The sequence below is a fragment of the Diabrotica undecimpunctata genome, chromosome 1 (genome assembly GCF_040954645.1).
Source record: "Diabrotica undecimpunctata isolate CICGRU chromosome 1, icDiaUnde3, whole genome shotgun sequence".
In the NCBI taxonomy this organism is placed as follows: Eukaryota; Metazoa; Arthropoda; class Insecta; order Coleoptera; family Chrysomelidae; genus Diabrotica; species Diabrotica undecimpunctata.
Window position 1 is genome coordinate 160,911,234 of NC_092803.1, and position 22,432 is coordinate 160,933,665.

The 22,432-nt window shown below is 32.4% G+C and overlaps 1 protein-coding gene across 1 annotated transcript in view; it reads left to right on the forward strand.

Moving 5' to 3' along the window:
• Positions 1-731: 731 nt before the first annotated feature.
• The window catches only part of LOC140432438 (putative glucosylceramidase 3), a 74,720-nt gene continuing 53,019 nt past the window's right edge, over positions 732-22,432 (forward strand). The window contains exons 1-2 of the mRNA XM_072520342.1: positions 732-920; positions 22,017-22,314. Coding sequence (XP_072376443.1) covers positions 866-920; positions 22,017-22,314 — 353 coding nt within the window. The 5' untranslated portion in view covers positions 732-865. The remainder of the gene's footprint in view (positions 921-22,016; positions 22,315-22,432) is intronic.

Sequence of the window (22,432 nt, forward strand, 5' to 3'; positions counted from 1 at the left end):
GACACTAACAACAGAATAGAATTGTGTGAGATGTAGACTTGCAGGAAAATCTTGGAAATAAGCCATGTGAATTAGTTTACGAACAACAACATTTTAACAAGAATGAAAAGAGAACAAGAGGTTTTTAATACAATTATTAAAGTAAAGAATATTGAAGTATCTGGGCCATATCAGGAGAGAGTTATGTATTGTTGCAGATTATTATACAGGAAAAAATACTAGGTAGAAGAAGCATAGGAAGATGACGTTTATCCTGGCAAAATAATATGGCAGAATGATACAACTGTAAGTCTGTTGAGCTTTTAAAAGCAACAGTATCAAAGATGAAGATAGCAGTAATGATATTCAAGTCAACCAATAATTAATTACTTTTTATAGAATTTTATCGTTCCCTTATATATGTAATGTACCCATCTTTTAGATGTTAGAAATTGCACACTTATTGTTCTACTATTGTTTAAAATTATTTTAAAAAATTACCCGTAATTATTGTTGCTCTATTAACTACTAATTAGGTTCTCCTATCTAGTATATCTTGAGTTTTTCGCTTAACCTATACCTAACATTCGTTACTTAGAAACAAAATTATATCTAATGGTAAAGTATTTTGATAACAGCACTATTAGCTAAGTGAAGCATTATTACCCAAAGTTAAAAACAGTTAAAAACGTTTTAATCATTTTTGCATTTTATTTTCGCACTTACGATTACCCCGTGTAATATAATCGTAGTGTTAAATATGTATATGTCTATCTTGTCGTTAATCACAAAATATGAATTTTAAATATCTCTATAAATATGAGATAAATGTTTAGCAATAATTTAGACGACAGTTAGTTTATTGAGTAGTAACCACACGTTCCGAATGACTCAATCGTTAGCAGCCATGAGATTAATATTAATTTTTCCACTTTTACTGCGTAAGTATTGATATTATAGTTTTTAATGATTAATAATCCAATCTCCAATTTGTAGCCAGTAGAGTTTATATATAAGCTATTTTCACGTCTTTTGCCCCGTAGTCCTTGTTTATTTTTTAAATTTTTTGTTGATTATTTAGATACTTCACTTAGTAATTGTGTTATCTTCAATATCTTAAATAACTGCCCAAAATGAGAGATGAAGATCACAATATAAAGGGATCCAGAAGATATCCAGAAACCAATAATTTATTATTTATCCACGTTTATCAAAAATCTTTCTTCATTTGAACTATAACTATAAGAAAGTGCATTCCTCGTTTATATCTATCTATCTGTCTAATTAGCCTTCTTAGGTCCATCTTTGGACATAAGCCTCCCCAATCCTTTGCCATTCTTCTCTGTCTGTCACTATAGTCATCCACGTAGAGCCCACGTGCTTCTTGATATCATCTGCTCATCTCATTTGGGGCCTTCCTCTGCTTCGTTTATATTCCCACGGTCTCCAACTTATAAGAATTTTGTTCCATCAGTCTTCTTTTTGTCTTATACTGTGTCCGGCAAATCTCCATTTCAATTTTGCAACTTCTTGTCTAACATCCCTCACTTTTGTTTTCTCTCTTATCCACTCGTTTTTTTTTTATCCATTAGTCTTATGTGCAACATTTGTCTTTCCATTTCTGTTTGGGTTTTTATGATTTTGTCCATGTTTGCTTTTGTAAATGTCCACGTTTGGGAACCATAAGTTAGAACAGGGAGTACGCATTGATTGTATACTTTGGTCTTAAGATGCTGTGGATATCTTTTGTTTTTAAGAATGTAGCTTAGTTTGCCAAATGCCGCCCATGCCAGTCTAACTCGTCTTTTTATCTCTGCTGTTTGGTTTTCTTTTTTAAGTTTTATAGTTTGACCCAGATATATATAATCCTGAACTTCATCTTATCCGATCCTCATTGTGATGTTTTCATCTGTATTTGTTATGATTTTGGTCTTGCTGTAATTCATATTAAGGCCTATCTTTCCAGCTTCTACGTCCAGTTCTTTCATCATTTCAAATAATTTTTCTTATTTATATGTTATCAATGCGATGTCATCAGCGTATCTTAGATAGTTCAAGCGTTGTCCACAAATTTTTATACCTTTTTCTTCCCATTCTAATCTTTTAAAAATATCTTCCAGAGTCTGATTAAAAAGTTTCGGTGATATTGTGTCACCCTGTCTCACGCCTCTATTTATTTGTATTGATTTTGTTCCTTCATATACTTTAATTGTTGTTTTGGCTTCCTTATATATATTGGCTATTAGTTCCGTATATCTGTGGTCAGTTCTGCTGTTAATCAAAGAACTTTTTACTGCCCAATGTTCGACACTGTCAAAAGCCTTTTCGAAATCTATGAACTTTATATATAGAGGAATGTGGTATTCATTTGCTCGTTCTATACGTATTTTCATACTTAGTAAATGGTCACTTGTGCTGAATCCCTTTCTAAAACCAGCTTGTTCTTTTGACTGGCATCCGTCGAATTTTGTCGTCAATCTATTGGTTAAAATTTTTGTTAGGAGTTAACACTCCTCAATGTAATGTTGTTCATACATTACATTGAGGAGTGTTATAGGACGGTAGTTTTTTATATGTGCTTTATCCCCTTTCTTGTGTAGGATAATGGTTACGGATTCCTTCCAGTTGTTTAGGATTCTTTTTTCTTTTAATATCTTGTTAAAAAGGGAATGTAGAGTGTTAATTACCACTTTTCCACCATATTTCAGCATCTGAAGTTATTCCATCTTTCCCAGGCGATTTGTTTCAATGCCTTCTTTATTTCTGATTTGCTTATTTCTGGCTGTAGCTCTGAGTTGACATTTTTTACTTAAGCCTTAAGTTGGTTTTTAATTGTTTCTGGTGGTTCCTTTTTTGTTTTATATAGTTCTGAGTAGAAATGGTGGATAATATTTATGATGTCATCTTTAATGTTTGTTTCTAGTCCGTTTTCATCTTTTATTTTCTTTATTTCACACTTACCTAATTTCGGTCTTAAGCATTTCTTGTTCTGTATTACTTCTTCTATTTTTATTTCTTGTTCTTTTCTCTTATTTTCTTTTATCATTCTGCTTATTGTTTTATTGATTTCTACATATTCTATAGATTTCCTTTTGCCTTCTTCGTTCAGCTTCCTTCTTTTATCCATAATCTTCTTTGTTTGTGTTGATATATAGTTGTTCTTTTTTAGATCCTTTTTTGCTATTTCTTTATCTGATGTAATCATCGTTGCTGTAAGTATGTTGTCTATTTCATCTATATCTTTGTCATCACTGTCTAATTTTTGGGTAAGTTGTTCTTTTAATAGGTCTTTGTATATCTCTTTATATTGCCCTAGTTTGTTTGTATCTACTAGATCCCAGTTTTTAATTATTTTTCTTTTCATTTCATAGTTACCGTCAACACTAATTTTTGCTCAGACCATCCTGTGAACGCTACCTGTTGTGAATCTGTTAAGAACTGTTACATCTTTAATGATATATCGTTCCGTGGACAGTATGTAGTCGATCTCATTTTTTGTGGATCCATTAGGGCTGATCCATGTCCACTTTCGTTGGGGCTTCTTTTTGTAAAAGGAGTTCATTGCGTATAGATGCTTTTCTTCTAGGTAGTTGATCAAAGTAGCACCTCTATCATTTCTCTGACCATACCCGAAATCTCCTATTTTAGTTTCTTCCTTGTTTAGTTTTCTACCCAGTTTGGCATTGAAATCTCCAATTACTAGTGTAAGACGATTTTTATGTTTTTCCATAGCCTTTGATATATCTTCATAAAATAGTTCGATATCTTCGTCATCATAAGCTGTCGTGAGGCATATACCTGGATAATTTTAATTGATGTTCTTTTTATTTTAAGTATGACATAGGCTACACGATCTGATATTCCTTTGATAATTTGGACATGCTTCCTTATAGCTTTAGTTATTATAAATCCTACTCCAAATTTACTATTTTTTTCATTTCCTTTATAATACAGTAGATTAGCGGATTTTAGCTGTATTCGGTTTTCTTCTTTTCGTCGAGTTTCTGATAGGCCTATGATATCCCATTTTATGTTTGTTAATTCTTCTTCCAGTTCATGTACTTTTTCATCCGTAGACATTGATCTAATATTATATATCCCTATTGACAGGTTGACGGATTTTTTGGATTTATGTTGTGTTCGTCTTAGTGGGTTTTTGTTTTTATGTATCAAAAGCGAATTATTGCCTCCCCCAGATACCGCGAGGCAGACCTTTGAGGTGTGGGATTTAGAAATTTTCTTAGCCACTTGGGGACCATTTCCTTTTATTTTATTATTCGCCATGATAAAAGTGGTGGGGGGGAATGGCAGTTAAAACACCACGCTTGCCAGGCGGGTTCGTGAGTTAGTTATCAGCCGCCCATTCTCGGTCAGACGCTGTTTGTAGCCGTCCTTAACTAAGGTAAAATTTAACCACTGTCCATTCCCAGAGCTTAATAGGATTGAAATCTATAAGGCTTCCTTCTGTTCGTGTAATATTGAATCTATCAGAGATTTAGATTATGGTTGGGACATCTCGGTTTCTGCTCTGCCTGCATGAGGTCACTATGAGTTAGTCGGTTGTATCCTATTCTTAGACAATTAATTTTTAAGTGCGGATTTCTTGACCTGGTAATGGAAGTTGAGTTGTACCATTGTTTAATTTCTTTCAGTTCTTTTTCCTGTTGTATTTGCCATTGTTTAAGAGCAAGTTTCTTAATGGATTTAATTTCGTGTGACTCTTGATACTAATGGGTCACAATGCTCATTAACAAGGAATCAAAATCCATGTCACCATTGGTTTTTTTGTTTTTCAAAGCTACATTCTCTTTAAGGTCGGTAAATTCATAATGTCACTTAGGGTACAACTAATATTATACTGACGTTGGATGAGACTGATATTACTGGTCTTAAGTAGTACAAGCTGTATAAAAAAGCGTGTGTTAATGAAATGTTCAGATGAACAGATGACTTGTCTAGTTCTGACTGGTTATCCTATTATTTCTCAATACAGATTGATGAAAGTCATATTTTAGGTCTTGATGTAACTGTATTCTTTTGACAGGCATCTTTTAGAACAATCAGTTTTTTTCTTATTTTTTGGCATGAAGACTGGATCCATATTATTTCTAATTATAATATATTGATTAGAGTGAATAGTACTGCTACATATCTGTATAAAATTTAGTTAGCATATAAACAATGTTCGATACAACTGTCTACTCAGGATTAGTGTTATCTGTACTAATTATTATGATTGATTGATTTTATATCTGCAGTTTACGAGTATAAAATCTATCTAATTTCTGACAATGTAATATATAGTCTTCTAACTGAAACCAAGTATTGACAATTACCATATTCTTCCCTTGGCACAGTTTTAGGAGCCCTTCTACTCTCTCGTTTCTAATTCCTAATCCGAACTGTCCTACTGTATTTTCAACTATACCTGCGCCAATTTTTGTAATAAATTCTCCTAAAATATATGTAATGTCTCTAGACTTAGTTTACTTCAGCATATTGTGCCATTGTATTGCAGTTTTGTGCTTTAATTTTTAGCAATATTATTTTTTCTGAAATTTGAACCACACCTAGCCCTGATGTTTTAATTGTGTTGTTTATAATGAATGCTACTCTGTATCGATGATCAATTTTATTTGCTCTAGTGTAAGACATATTGTGATTATTTATTGATATCTCTTCATTCCCTGACCATTTTATATCACTAACACCAAATTTATCTATATTTAGCCCCTCTTTCTCTGATAACATTATATAGTTTTCCAGGCATATACATACTTCTTGCATTCAAGGTAGCCATTTTTATATAAGTGGGCTGAGTATTTATGGCTTTTATGTGCAAGGGCTTCGCATATTAACGACCGAGGAGGCCTTGCTTTCTGATGGTTGTCCTCCTCTGCCGGGTCTGATGGTTTCTGATTACCATAATCAATAGTGCCTCTTACGTAACTAGTGCTATCTATTATAATTTATACTAGAGATGTCATCAGGGATCTTTAATGCAGTGGTTTCTGGTTGTCTTCTGCATTCTGATGTCGTTAACCACTTTCTTAGTTCTTTTGCCTTCGAGACCAATTTCTCAGTCTTTCTTTGATCCACCGGTCGCCAGTAAATGGTTAATTACTTATATCGGCAGAGAGAGAAATAAATACCATTTTATCCAGTCCGAGAAAATGTCACTGGTGTGGTTGGGTGACTAAGCTTGAGAAAATTTAACAGGATCAATGTTAGAAACATACCACACAAACAGTTCTACTACACCTCATTAATAGCTAATATAAACTTACTATTGAAGACTTAATTACTTCTTTAATTGAAAAAAGAAGAATAATTATGATTATTGAAGTGTATATTCATTAATTATAATACAAAATTACAACTTTTTAATTGTAATTACTAATCTACAAATGATTAAAAAAATCATAAATAAACATTTAAACATTTGTTTTAATTGATGCAGTTTTATTTTTTTGATAAACTACACGTGAATAATAAAATTGTTTAAGGTACAAGAATTACTGGCTATGAGTACGTGTGCTTGGTTTTACAGTAAACTCCAGTCAGTTTCAGTTGAGATCCAAATGTGTCCAACGTGTAAAAATTTAATTACTAAATTGAATAAGTAGTTGGCACTAGGATCAGTAAACCGATTATATTATATATGTGATCGAATAGTACAGTGAGTTTTTTATATTGTCATTTAAATGTAATTTCAGACATTCTCTGTCTTTTAAATCTGGTTCAGTAGCTTAATTTTTTTTGCTTGGTGTCAAAACTGCATATCATGGCTATGAGACCAAACTAACATAAGTGCAAAAAATTGATTTTTCTAATATTCTTCTTCTTCTACGGCACTACAGCCCAAATTGACCCTTAGCCTCCTTTATTTTTTGCCTAAACCCTTGCTTGTCGATGGCTAATCTTCTCCATACACGGACTCCTAAAAGGGCTTGTGTGTCGCTGTTTACTGTGTCTTCCCAGCGCTTTTTTGGCTTTCCAACCGGTCTCTTTTCCTGCATTCTAGCCTTTCGTGCTTTTTTTGGTAGCTTATTCTCTTCCATTCTTATCACATGTGCGGCCCACTGTAATCTTTGTATTCTAATGAAGTCTGACAGTGGTGCTTTCTTATAAGCTCTATAAAGCTCGTTGTTGTATCGATTTCTGAAAATTCCGTTTTTCCTCACAGGTCCTAGTATTCTCCTTGGTACTTTCCTTCCTAATGTGTCGAGTTTGCTTTTGGATGTTTCTTTCAGGACCCTGAATGCTACCTTATACAATTCAGCTGGTATTTCGCCAACTCCCGGGGCCTTATTGCTTTTCTAGGCCTTAATAGCTTCGAGAACTTCCTCTATGGTTGGAGCTTCTATTCCATTCTCTACTTCAGCATCTTCTAAGTTTTCAGATATTCGTATCAAAAAAATTTCTTTTTTTTTTGTCAACTCGACAGTAAAAATTCGATAGGTATCTTTTGTTTAGAGTTTCCGACAAGAATCAAAATGTATTTTAAAGGTGAAGAATGCAGCTTTTGTATGCATTATTTGCATTTTTATTTAGTTTATATTAAGTCCTGAAATAAATAAACATTGCGATTTTTACCATTTTTACAATTGTCATGAAATCAATAAAATATATCACGTTAATCTATTCTAATCTACTCTTCAAAACCTATAACATAAAATTTTGATGTTGTGTTTTGGCAACAGATATGAGACATTTAAATTATGCATAAAAAACTCTGAATTTAAACTTTCACAATACAGACAATCTCACGTCAGAGCAAACAATTCCACGAGGATGGTATTGAGTGGAATTTATAGCAGAAAATATCTAGTTTTTAAGTAAGTACTTGTGCAATCGAAAATAAGTAGGTTTAAATGTTATATTTGAAGTATAAGCCAAATATAACGTTTTCTTTCATTTTTCACAAAAACATAAATAACTTTCGATTTCGACCATATTTCGAGACGTTTGAAACTGAAAATTGAAGCTGAATATTTCAACGATTGACTGCATAAATATTAGTCGTTTTATGCAGTCGAGTCTTGGAATTTCAAGGGAGACCTTCGAAAACAGGTACATACACTATCGGGCCTGCGTTGGTGTGTATGCTTTATACACCAGAGAATTACTGAAAGAACTGCTTTTGATAAATTTGGTAATAACAATATGTCTCACAAAATATTTCACGTTATCACACGATATCAAAGTTTTTTGTGCATGACATCAAAGCTTTGAAGCTATTTTTGTAATAATTAAGCATCAAATTAACAAAAATAACTTTGTAAACCCTCATTTTAAAGGATTATCTATGCTTTTTCAGGAAAACTGTTTCACTTTTTCATATAATTTATCAGTCTTTACTATTTAAAATCAAATAGCGATCTTATATTGTTTATAAAAAATATTATTTATAAGTAAAAAATTTATTACATAACTTTATCACCAAATATATCAAAAGCAGTATAGATATCTGTATCAATGAGTGTCATGGGGAAATCGTTAGTTTCCTGGTCTATTAGCTATAGAGTTGTGCCGGTTGTGTGAAGTTAACGGATTTTTCAGTGCTTCATCGTATCAATAAGTGTGAGAAAAAATTAGTAAATTTGGTAAGTATTTATGATATCTATGCAATGTCATGATATTTACTTCATAGGTTTTTTTATCATTAAAATAATTTGACATTTACTTAAAAAATGTAATATTTCATATAACTCTGAAAGCACGTGTCGTTTGAGGCTATATTAATGATACGTTTATTGTAATATTTTTTTCATTTATAATGGGGAAAAAATCAGTGATCAAAAGTCATCCTGCATAGAATTTTTCCAAAATAATGTCAACTTACACATGAAGCAAATACATAAAATAATTAACATGTTTTATTCTTTTGTCAATGGCAGCTCTCCCAATTAGTAACATCTGCATCATTTGCAAGGCAGATTCCCAAAGGGGCTTATTAGTGACTGTAAGACGAGGGATAGAAACTCTGAGGTCTGTGAGTATACAACAAAAAAATAACATTCACAGCATAATTCGAAATTTTAATTCCATGACGATTCACTCAAAGTACACTCTTAGGAAAAATTATCATTTTGTTATAAAAAGTGGCCCTCCACAAAGAGAACTTTTTACATTGACCACAGTGAAGAAGGATTTAAATGCTCTGCAGTTTGCGGGTCTTGTGAGATATGCAATACACAACAGTGTGCGATAATCTTGCACTTCTAGTGCCAGAGAGAATAAAACGATGATGGCGGCGACGACATTGATTAAATGATAAAAAATCATTAAATGAGAATGTGTACGACGAAAGCCACGAATATGCCAACTTTGTATATTGAATAAAGACCGTTTTGAAATGAATGCTATAATGGTTATTGTTGTCGCCCATAGTATTATTACTAGTATATAACTATTACTTCGTACAATTTCTTTTTCGTTTCGAGAAGCAACTTTATGGGGAGGGGGTATTACTTTAAGACGCATTAATCAAATGTACGTTTATCGATACCGATTAGGAAGATATCGATTATCGTATTATAATCGATATCTTCCCATTTTTTCTATTTATCTCATTTTTACGCCTGTACAAGTACCATTTACGAGATACCAATTCACTTATTATCTTGGTAATTTAATTTTTTCCGTTTTTCCTTCCCTGGGCACAGGGATTTTAGAAGAAAAACTGGTTCACTTCATACAAAACTATGAAATTACTATGAAACTATGAAACTAATGAAATTTTTTGTTTTCAATATAAACCAAACTACATGTAAAACTAGTTGCTCAGTACTTGCGCCCGCAGTAGAATAGTGCACGTGCACCCTGGCTAATCCAAATGAACTAGCACAAGAGGCACCAGACAATTTTTCACAAGATCAGCTAGAAGAAAGAAATCCCAGTTTTTAAAGTTATTAAAGATGACACTGCCAACAAATGGATTTTCCATCGTAAACCAATACTTCTTACCAAAGTACCAATTGACAAAGATCTCGAACACAGTGAACAAATTTGACAACTTAATATAAAAGGCATAAGTAGAGCAAAATGCCAAATTCTGCACAGATTATCAAAAGAAAACGATATTGACCTGATAGTAATACAAGAAACGCATACAGAAAACAAAGTTCAATAGAGTTCAACACGAAAAATCCCAGGCTTTGATCTACTTGGTGCCACTTACGATAGAGCCCACAGTGTAGCAAACTATGTACGCACAAACATAGAAAATGTTTTTGACTAAAGTAACAGTCGGTCGTAAGATTAACTTGACTTATGGGTCTCAGGTATAGGGTCTTTTTGAGTACGATGAGATGGAAATAATCAGAAGATTTTATATAAAAAAATGTTTTCTTGTCCAAGATATTGTCCAAACTTTATGTTAGATTTTGAGACAGGTATTGCTAGAGTCAGCCTATATACGATGAATTTACCTGAAAAATATGTTAAAAAAATACTAAGATATTCAAATGATAGGTTGCTAAAATTTCCTTTGGAAAGAAATGATGAGAGCAAGGTGTGGCTGGTGGAAAGATTGGATGAGCATGGGAGAAAAATTTGGTATTAAGGCAAGGTGTGAATGGGAATGGAGATAGATGGCCTAGTATAATCAAGAGTATGATAGTAAAAAACAAGGAGGAGATACAGCGTCAGACTGAGAACAGGGCACTCGAATCAAATTTTTGTGGACATTACAAAGAACTGCAAAGAGAAAGAGTAAACATGCATTATCTACTAAAAATAGAAAATTTTGGGAACATTCGATGGCTGTTCAAATTAAGATGTGGAGTTTTATATTTAACTGATCTCCCTGGAAGAAATGATGAAGGAAGGTTTTGCTCAATGTGTAACACGAAGTAAAGGGAAGATGTGATACATTTTTTGGGAAAATGGTATTGAGACAGATAAGGTTAAAGTGATTGGGTAGAAATGAACTTAGTAGAGCGAAAGTAGTTACTATGATGAGACAGAGACGGGCTGAGTTCGCATGTTGTTGTAGGGAGGCATGGCCGTATAGGTATGAGTTAGTGAGCCTATTTAATTACTAAATCTATTAGCATGGTGTTACTTTAATAGGATGAAAATATTAAAATTAGCATTAATAATTTGTTTGCTTATAGCTATTATCTTTATATCTGTCTTGTCTATCTTGACTATCTTGTTATTCTAAGGGACAAACTCACTCATTTCAAATGCAAGTTATACCTTACTGTTATACATTGTTATTATTGTTTAGTCTAGTGCGAAGTCTTACTCGGTAGGATATACACATTAATGTATTACTATAACATTTATATGAATAGTTATTTAATTTATATTTTAATAATTTTAATGACCTTGTTAGATAGAATGAGCCTTAGTGTAATTTTTTGTATATTAGAGAATAATATTTGTTTACCAATGCTTCTGATGGCATGTGCCAAGGAGAAAAAATGTCGCTAAAAGAGAATATTGTATTGTACGTTTTTTAAGAGAAATTAAAAGGCATTGATTGAACATAAAAAATGAAGCTTTAACTTTCACTTCTAATAAGAACAACATCCACTAGATAATTGTGAAAATCGACGATATCACAATTGCTAATTTTTATAAATATCTTGTATTTTATTGTATTGGTAAATCGATATTTTCCGTTTTCTTCTCTAAGCGAGGGTATTTTAGGGGGAAACCCGGGGGTAAGAGTAATAAACCTTTTTTTAGGGTCACAAAATTGAATTCTCAGCCAAATTCAGCTTTTTTGTATGATTTTTAAAAATTGAGTGGTATTTTTGTCTCTGACGACTGGACTATTCAACCATGCCAGAATTCGAACTTTTATCTCCATGTACGATGAAAAAAATTAGTCTTGTTTACCATTGGATTTCATTACTGCAGTTATAGTTACAAATATATGAAATTATGTGATTTTTTATGTAGCGGTGTATCATGTTAATTGTTATTATTTTTATTTTTAAACTTTATTGGTTGATTTAAATATATCAGTTACTTTTATAAGCATATTTTCAACCCATAAAAATAAATATGTACGTGCGATACGTTTATTTTGTCAATATCTCACATTAAATATTTAAATTATGCGTGACTTTCAAAATACAATTAAACATTTGTTCTTGAATAAGTTACACAAGATAATACAGACATTTATAATAATATACTTATTTTTATTGTTATTATAGACGATTACAAATATGAGGAAGTTATTGGGGTCAATGTTATTTTGTCTTTTTTATATGTTTTAGAAAACTAATTACTTGTTAACTTTAGTTAATTGTGCAATATTATCTTGAAAATGAAAAATAATTTGTGTGGCAATATTATTATTTCAGCAGTTCCTGCTTCAAAATACGTAAATAAAACGTTGACACTGTTTGTACATACATACATTTTTTATAATTATATACATAATGTACACTGTCATTTGAAAAGAACCTAATATTTCAGAAATGTAACATGTTAGAAAGAAATGCCGAAACATGTCAACTTTTAACTTAAGGGGACACTTTTTAGCGCTAATGTAATAAATAACCTTTTCTCTAGTGGAGATACCAATTAATTTTTTCAAACGGTGTTAGGTATCAAGGCGTACCTCATTTAAAATTGACAAGGCGTTTACCTTTAAAAGACTCTTACAAACGAAATATAACCTAAACTAAACTTGTTTTGCTTTTCTAATGCACCAAACCTTTTTTACTTGATTGTAAAAAATTTTCTCAAACTTATTTATTTTTATTTTTTCAAGTGGACCAGCAATTATTGGTATTAACAAATATCTTATAAAAAAATTCACCAAATCGTTTCACGACGAAGGTTTTAAGCGTATCTCATCGACATAAACACTTTTTTTTTCCTGGTAATTTTTCGAAAAATGCTTCCTTTTCGGATTATTTGGAATTTTTCGTTAAAAAAAAGAAATTAGTAATTTTTGGGATTTTTTTCCAATAAACTACTAGATTAATTGCAATTTTACAACAAGCTTTACAATCTTTAAACCTTTGAGTGTAGGTAAAAATATTTTAACAAGGATAAATGGTTTCTATCTTGCTGAAAACATCGACCCAATTTTTCGATTAAGCCTTTCGAGTACTCTACCACTAAATGTATATAGCGGTAATGGCAATACAGGCACCTCGCGCGTAAAAATCTTTGTTTGAATTTTTAAACATTAATTCAATACTAATAATACTTACAATTTAGTTAAAACAAAAGATATTTTTAATTATTTTTATAAAGACGTACATAATTAAAATAATCAGACGAGTCATGAGTGAAAGATAAGTAGAAGCGGCATATCTTGTCTTTTTGTGGTAGCATTAAAAATTGGTTGCTTAACATCACTGTTTAAACTTACTTGTGTTAACTTTTTAATATCATTTTTTTCCGCTACCACAAATTTTTCCAATCAAATTTTGTAACTTTGGAAGATTATTTTATTTTTCAAAATGTTAACTGATTCAGAAGCTGATCTTCTTTTCGTCCACACACTTTTATTACAATCTATACCTACTTGAAAGTTAATCATTCACAACATAAAAATTATTTTTTTGATGTGATACAATTTTTACATAATAATAAGACTCTTTTTTTTACATGCGAAGGCAAAGAAAATCATTTACAATCTCAGAACACTTATAAAGTGAGGCACGATATTGTTATAACACGCACCCAATATCAAGTTAATAAAAGTGTGGATCGCTGACGTTAATTTAGAATTACCTGAGAAATTTGATGGTGAATATTTGTAGAATACTAGAATCATTATTACAAATTATTATAAAAATTATTATTAAATTCACCAGGCTTTCGGGATGAACCGTGTCTATTATTACTGCGCCGAGCTTTCGACATGATCTCTGACGTCTTCTTCAAAGCTTTTTGTCTTATGAGACTCCAAAGATAACTAATCACTCCCCTACTGCTAATGATCTATCCGCTGTGCACAGTAGTAATATTTCAGTGACTTGTAAACAGGGTAATAGTGTCTGGGGGCTCAGAAGACTGAAACTCCGAAAACCCTGAAGAACACACCAGAGAGAATGTCTACGCGGTTCAAGCTGGAAGCCTGGTGAGTTTATTATTAATTTTTATAATAATATTGATCTTAGTTTTAGGTTTAATTGTACTAACCGCGCTAACCCCGGAAGCCTTTCCAAACCCCCGAGACTATTGCAATAAAATTTTGTGTATATGTTGGTCCAACTTAGGATAAGATGTTTTTTATCCCGATGAATGACCATTATTTTTTTATTTGTAAATTTAAAATATTTTATACGATTTCACGTCTGCAGTTTTAATTCATTTAATCCATGTATTTTAAAATATTATAAAATGACATTTAACAAACATCATTTTATCTTTTTATAACTTTTTTTATAATAAATCGAGAATATCAAAATCGATTTGGCCAATTTTGATTTTGAAATATTTGAAATAAATCCTAGGAAGGTCTAATAGTTGAGAAAATATAATGAAATTATAAGGAAAATAGTAAAAGCGACGGCTTTATTTTCTCATACAAACAGTTACATAAATACTCTTATATAAAATGTTTAATATGATGTACCTCTACAGTAGTTCATTTAAACAGAAAGTGACGTTTAAAAGCTCAGAAATCTATCTATCTATATAAGGATTTTCACAGCTGTCGCCGCCTTCCTTCTTTCAGCCAATGTGTCCAGTCCTTTCTGTTCTGCCATTCTCCATCTCTAAGGTCTCGTCTTTCGATGGCCTCGTCCACTTCATCCCTCTATGATCTTTTGGGGTCTACCTCTTTTCCTCCTTCCTATTGGGTTCCAATCCGAAATCTTTGCTATCCACCTTGTATGATCTGTTCTTCTCACATGTCCATACCAAATTAAACGTTTTTCTTCGATGTAGCTGAGTATGTCTTGTTCTACTGCCATTCTTCGTTTTGTCTCCTCATTTCTGATGCGATCCATTTTTGTCACTCTGCAGCTTCTTCTCATAAACTCCATTTCAGTTGCTGTGATTTTGGAGCTGTTTCGTTTATTTATTACCCAATTCTCTGCTCCATAGGTCATTATACTGCGTACCAAGGTCTTATAAATTCTCTTCTTTGTATTTCTGGTAATCTGTCTATCCCACAGTACCCCGTTCATTTGTTTAATACATGTTCTTGTCTGTGCTAATCTTCTGGTTATCTTTTGCTCGGTGGTTCCATTTTTTGAGAATATGAATCCTAAATATTTGAATTTGTCAGTGCCGTTAATTTCCCTATTATCGTCCATTTCCATGTTTCTCACTGGTTCTTGCTCTGTTGTTATAAGTCTTTTCTAGATTTATTTCCAGTCCATTTTTTGTGTATTCCTTTTCTAATTTTCGGAGCATATAGCACAGATCTTCTTCATCTTGAGCCGTTACCACTTGGTCATCTGCAAAGCTTAATGTGTACAAGAAGTTGCTCCGGATTGGTATTCCCATCCCTTCACATTTTCTTTTTCATGGTTTTAATATTTGTTCGAGGAATATCTTGAACAGTGTCGGAGATGTAGAGCATCCCCGCAATAAGCCTTTTGTGGTCTTAAATTCGTTGGAGTATTTATTGCCGCTTTTAACTCTTACCTTGTTGTTGTTGTAAAGCTTTTTTACGGCTTCTAGTAACCTCTGAGTTATTCCGACTTCCTTCATCGTGTTCTATAGTTGTTTTCTGGGGACCGTGTCATATGCCTTTTTTAAATCCATGAATGCCATGTGTACTGGTCTATTTTTTGCCATTTTTTTTTTCAATTAATTGTTGTAGTGTATATATGTGGTCTATGCAAGGCCGTGAACCCCGCCTGATCTTCTCCGATTTTATTTGAGATAGATTTTACCAGTTTTTCTTTCAGTATTTTTCCATATAACCTGCCCATACATGCTATCACACTGATTCCTCTGAAGTTCCCGCATTTCTTCTTATCTCCCTTTTTATGTATCGAGGTTATATATGCTTTGGACCATTCATCTGGTATTTCGTTCAGGTTTATAGCGTTACTGAACATTTCGTGTATAATTCTGTGTAGTTTGTCCGTTCCGTACTTAATTAGTTCAATAACGATTCGTCCTGGTCCTCCTGATTTTTTGTTCTTTAAAGTCTGTATGGCATTCTTTACCTCGATTAATGTTATCTCAATCTGTTCTTCATTCTGATTTTGTTGTTGTTTCTGTTCCGTGTCTGTCTCTATGAAATCTGGGCGGTTTTCTGTAAGTAGTTCTTTATAGTAGTCTTCCCACTCTTTTTCTGATATGTATTGTATTTGGACCTTTTCGTTGTTATTCTTCCTTAAAGATTTCAGTATTTTTCAGGATTCCAGATTCCTTGTTCCTCCTATGTATTGTTCAATTTGTGCACATATTTCTTCCCATTCTTCATTCTTTTCTTTCTCAGCTGAGAAATCATTCCACTTAATATTTCCTTAAGTAACCAATAAAATTCAATATTATTCAATATTAATATCTCAAATTCAAAGTAGTGATTTGAAATCAATTTCATTGTTTATTTAAAATCGAGCAACACTGTTTTATGTATAATATTATTTGTTCCTTTGATCCAATACATAATATGATGTAAATAAATAAATTTTGGTTGGCGGTACAAATGGTGATGGCCCAAAAGCTGTTTTGTAAATAGTAATCTTTCTATTTATAAATACAAATCTATAGACGATTACATAATTTTAAAAATATAAACATCAAACCCTTGATTTATAGTTTCACGCTGTTTTATTTTGCATATCGGTAGTATGGAATATTTGGGCTACATATGAAAATAATCCTCATTGTAAAGTTTGCTTTAATAAAAGACTCTGTAATATTATTTGCTCTGTTATTTTTGATAGGTTTTATTTACAGTCAACTGTTTTATGCAATGAAAATATTATGTTGTGAAACACTCATTTACGCACTGATTCGTAGGTCAAAATTCGATAGAATAGATTGTATTGATAGACTAAAAGAATATAATCCGTTAAACAGCAATGTAAAATATAACAGCAATATACATTCCAATTTTTACTAAATGAATGACAATGCACATTATTGTTACACGGTCGTAACTAAAAAGTGTACAATAATTTAACACCAGCTCGGCGGTGACATTGTTAAATATTTATTGATGTGGGTAATTTCGTATACTCCTATATACTTTGGTTTTATAATAATATTAGGGCTACATAATCGTTAAAGTATTTTACAGAAACAATTTTTTTAAAAATTAAAATTTTTTAGTGTTATACAGGGTGCGCCAACCTCCGGTTTTCTTTTATCACGACTAAATTGTGAAGTATAAAAAATGTTAATAACAAAACTAATGAATGGAACGGAATGATCCAATGAAAGTTGCGTTTTTTTAGTAGAACACCCTGTATATTATAGCATTGTTGTATATACGTTTTTAAAACATTAAGTATTTGTATCAGGTTTTATAGGTCTAAAGTTTATTATTTTCAAAATATTCTTTTACTTTTATTCAGAAAAATCGTTATGTTTAAAGGATTGTGGATTAGGTTTCCAAGGTAACAAAAATGTAAATAGCATGTCAAATTTTTATCTGGTATTTACTTGATATTACCCTTGACAGGAAGTTAACATGGAACTCACACTTAGATGGTAAAGCTAAAAGAGCATATATTGCCTATGAGCAATGTCGACGAACGGTCGGACGCACCTGGGGCCTTTCGCCTAGGGTGATTGAGAACTCGTTCCTGGCGGGAAGAGTTGGATGCGCTACCCCTGCTGCAGACAGGCTGCGATTCAATTAAACCAAAGTTTGTCTTTGACAAACCCTAAAAATCGAAACAAGACAAACAAGTATAGTGAGACAAACGTGGCAAATGCGTATTACATATACACCGATGGCTCTAAAATAGAAAAAGGCTCAGGATGCGGGATATACTCCAGATTACTGAACCTAAAAATTAAGTGGAGTTTTTGCAAAAATACCAGCGTAGTTCAGACAGAACTGGCTGGTATCTCCATAGGTATCAGATAGCAGACAAGGGATACTAACCTTGAATAGACTACGTGTCATATCAGAGTTAGTAATTAGGTGTCACTAGTAACTAACTTAAGCTTTGGATGGTAATACCTTCATCCTGAAGTGGGTGGGTTAAAGGACACAATAGGGATAAAGGCAACTGAATTGCTGACCAATTGGCCAGGAAGACACCAGGCTAAGACTCTTAGGATCTACGGATCTTTTTGGTAGGTCAACTAAAACAGTCGTGGAAATTGTCAAATGTCACTCACATAGGCAAACCTTAAAAGGATGGAAAGATGGGCAAGGATGTAGACTTGCTAGGATAACCCTAAGTAACCTTAAAAAATTAGCATCAAAGAAGTACTTGGGAATGAACAGGAAAAACCTACGCTTGACAATTGGTTTTTTAAGTGGTCATTGTCAACTAAGCAAACACCTTCAGATACTGGGACTAGTAGACACACCTCTATGCAGCAACTGTAAACGAGAAGACGAAACTGTAAAGCATGTCTTTTATGAATGTCGCAAGTAGAAAAAAGAAAAGTGGTAGAATATTTATATAGAAAGGGTGTCCGAAACTTTAAAAAATTAGCGCAATTTACTGAACTCGGAAAAAGTGCAGTGTATGAGACAATAAAGAGGATAAAAAATGGCATAGATATGAGACAGACCAGTTTCGGGTAGACCGAGTAAGATTCGCGGAAACAATTTAAATGCTTTAGTGGCGTTAGGACGACAAAATCCGCGCCTAGGATTTTGAGAATTAGCGAACAGATTTAAAAATCAACGAAGAAACTATCCGCATGTCACTGAAAAAGTAAGGCTACATATCAAGGAATCCAAAAAAAAATCCCTCTGCCAAGGCAACGAAGAATAGATTTTTGTCAACGTTTTCGAGAAGATAATTTTAATAATGTCTTTATATCTGATGAAAGTTGTTTCCAGCTTGTTGCAAATCGTCTAAAAGTTCTATCAAGAGAAAATGTTACCGTTCAAATTTCCAAATTTCCCACTAAAATAATGGTTTGGGGAGCAATATCTCAGCGTGGTGCTACACTTCTTTGTATAGTTAATGGTACTGTTGATAGGTCGAAATATTGTGACATCCTAAATGGTTTTCTTCTTGAAACGGCTCATGTTTTATATCCAAAGGGGTGGCGTTTTCAGCAAGATAATGCAAGACGCCATACTTCTGCTTATACTCAAGCTTGGATGCAAGAACACGAATTGGCAATAATTACGTGACCAGCAGCATCTCCAGATTTTAGCCCCATTGAAAACATATGAAGACTGATGAAGATTAAAGTGGAACGAGCAGCGCCAAGAGATAAAGGGTTTGATTCGGTCAGTTTTACAGGCCTGGAACACCATTACCGAAAATTATGGTCTTGACCTAGTTTCGGGTGTACCTGGACATTTAGTTAAGTGTTTAGATTTAAATGGAGGTTGTATAAGTCAATGAGATAAACTATTTGTTGAAATTTGATATTTCAAGTGATAGAAATAAATACCGTAAAATTATAATTCTGCTTTCTTTTTTCCGGATACTTTCTAGATGGACTGTATTATCAATTTCATAATATATTTTTGATTTACCCAAAAAAAAAATAGTCCAGTGGAAAAAGTAATGTATATTATCTTGAGGGCTATTTCATAGTAACATATTCGATCTAACCGTCGCTGTAGTTATTATTTAGCACATGCCTAACATTTATTGTACGATGCCGTTTTTGTATACAAAAATTCGTGTACAAAATGCCTTTGCCAGTGTTGAACCTGAAATAAAAGACGTTCAACAGTCTTTTATAACCATATATGACTGTATCTTAAACGCAATGGGTAATATTTTAAACATTTATTAACAGAGTTAATAATGCATTTATAAATATAGATTATCGATAGGGTTAATATTATTTTGGGTTAATGTAAAGGATAAATATTAGGTTTGCGAAATTTATTCATAAAATTTTGCAAAAACATGAAATTTATAGTTCTTCTCTAAATATCTACAAAACAAAACATACTAGTCAACATTGTCTACAAAATGGAATACTAATATAGAGAGTATTCTATTTAAAAAAAAAAGATAAAATTTTGTTTTTGAAAATAGTGATCACACTGTATATTATATGCCTAGATGTCAAAGATATTAAATTATAAAAAATAACACTACCTAAGAAAAATTTTGACATGTCATTTACATTGTTATTACCTTAGTAACCTAATCCACAGCCCTTTAAATATTACTACTCCATTCGTCAGAGACGAAAATGCCACTGAACCCCTTAAAATAATACGAGCAAGCTAAATTTTGCCGAAAATGTCAATTTTAGGACTCTAAAAAAGATGCAAAAAAGTTTACCACTTTCACTTCCGGATTTTCCATCCATTTAAAAAGTGTTTTAAATAAAAATGTAGCGAAGATAATTTAAAAAAAAGTCATTATCAGAATTTTTTTGAGTAGAATAAATGGTACCCTTAGAAACAACGATTGAAGCGATCGGCGATTTTGAATGTCAGTTACGCGCTCGAAATCAATGCTCTTGATCAGCTCGACGGTAAAATTTCTATATCTTTTGACCCAAAAGTGGCCTATCAACAAAAATCAAGATGCGTTTTAAAGGTAAAGAGTGCAGCTGTCGTATGTAATTTTTGTATTTTGCCGCAAATTAACTCAGTTTTTATAAAGGTGGTAATAAGTAAACGTGGCGCGATTTTTTATTATTCTCATGAGATCAATACAACGTATCCCTTTCATTGACCGGCCACTATGGAGTTTCCATAACTAGAACCTAATCTTCAAAACCTATAGCAAGACGTTTTAGTTTTGAGTTTTGGCAACAAATGTGAGTCATCTAAAATATTTTTAAAAGACTCTGAATTTAAACTTTCACATTACAAACAATCTAATACACTTAAAACTACTCTTTTTTAATTACACTAGTACGTTTTTCAAAAGAACTTAAGTTCTAACATGTTAAACTGTACGCTGAAACTGTACAAGCGAAACAGTAACATCTCCAGAAGATGCCAACCCCTAGTGTTGGAAACGTCGAGAACTAATCTCAGAAGACAGCGGCCTAACAGCCCAAACAGACAGTTTAACAAGTTAGACGATGGCCGTGAAAGCCTAATATATTTTACTTAAGTTCTCTTCACCTTTACAACGCATTTTTATTTTTGTGAATAAGACAGTCTGATTAAAAGATATCGATTTTATACCGTAGAGTTGATACAAATTTTATTTAACATGGATTTCGCGCATGACATTCAAAATCGTCGGTCGCTTCAAACGTTGTTTCTGAGAGAACGGTTTATTCTACCCAAAAAGTGCTAATAAATATTTTTGTTCAATATTATATCAGCTACATTTTTTATTTAAAACATTTTTTCCTAGGCCGTGCAGATTCTTGGTAAATCGATTTTTTCCCCTACGAGGAGGATTTTAGGGAGAAGCCTGGGGTTTAAAGTGGTTAACTTTTTTGCATCTTTTTTATGGTCACAAAATTGATATTTTCAGCAAAATTTAGATTCTTTGCATAATTTTTAGGGGTCAAATCTCTGACGACTCTAATATTTTCTCAATAAAAAATTTTGACAAAAATTGAAACGTTAAAAAGAATAATAATTTTATACCTATAAAACTTTCTACAAGTACTGTTCAAAACAATATTTAAAAATGCTTTAATATAGGTACAGGATTTTCCGTTTAAAAAAAACACAACTTTAATTTATTCCGTTGTTTGGATTGACCTTGTATAATCTAAAATAATTTTACATTCATATACATAATGTTTATTTAATACACTCATACATCGTTTATTACATTATTTTTGTTATAAAGTTTTTGTGTATTAGCTGTAACAAAAGCAAACCACAGGTTTGACTCACCGTGTATAAAATGTTCTAATTTTTATAAAATGCCTTGTTAGTTTTTATAAAGGTGCGTTAATTTTTACATCAAACATCTAAAGAAACCCTCGTTATAAAATACCATCATTCAATCTGTTGCACCTTTTACAAAAACCCTTGTTCTAAGACAATTTCTTTGTTTATTTTCCAGAATACTCCTACACGACGGCAAGCGAATGTTTGAAAAGAAATTACGGAGAGGGAAACATAGTTTGTGTATGCAACGAACAGCACTGCGACACGACACCGACCATCAAGGAGCCATCCTCTTCTCGTGTAACGATATACACGTCAAATAAAAATGGAAAGAGATTTGCAGAAAGTTACGGAACGTTTAGAGCTGGATCTCGGCCCAAAGAGACGATTGGAGAGGAGGTTTGTAAACGTAACTACGAAAAGGAGTTTGGAGCTTGTATAAGACATCGTAAATCGGGCGGAAAGGAATATAGGTGAGTTTTTTATATTCGTTGTATTAATACTTAATCATATATTTTAAAAAGCTAAGGAATAGAAGAGCTGCAGGAAAAGACAGTATACCAAATAAACTGTTTAAATATTTTGGAGCAG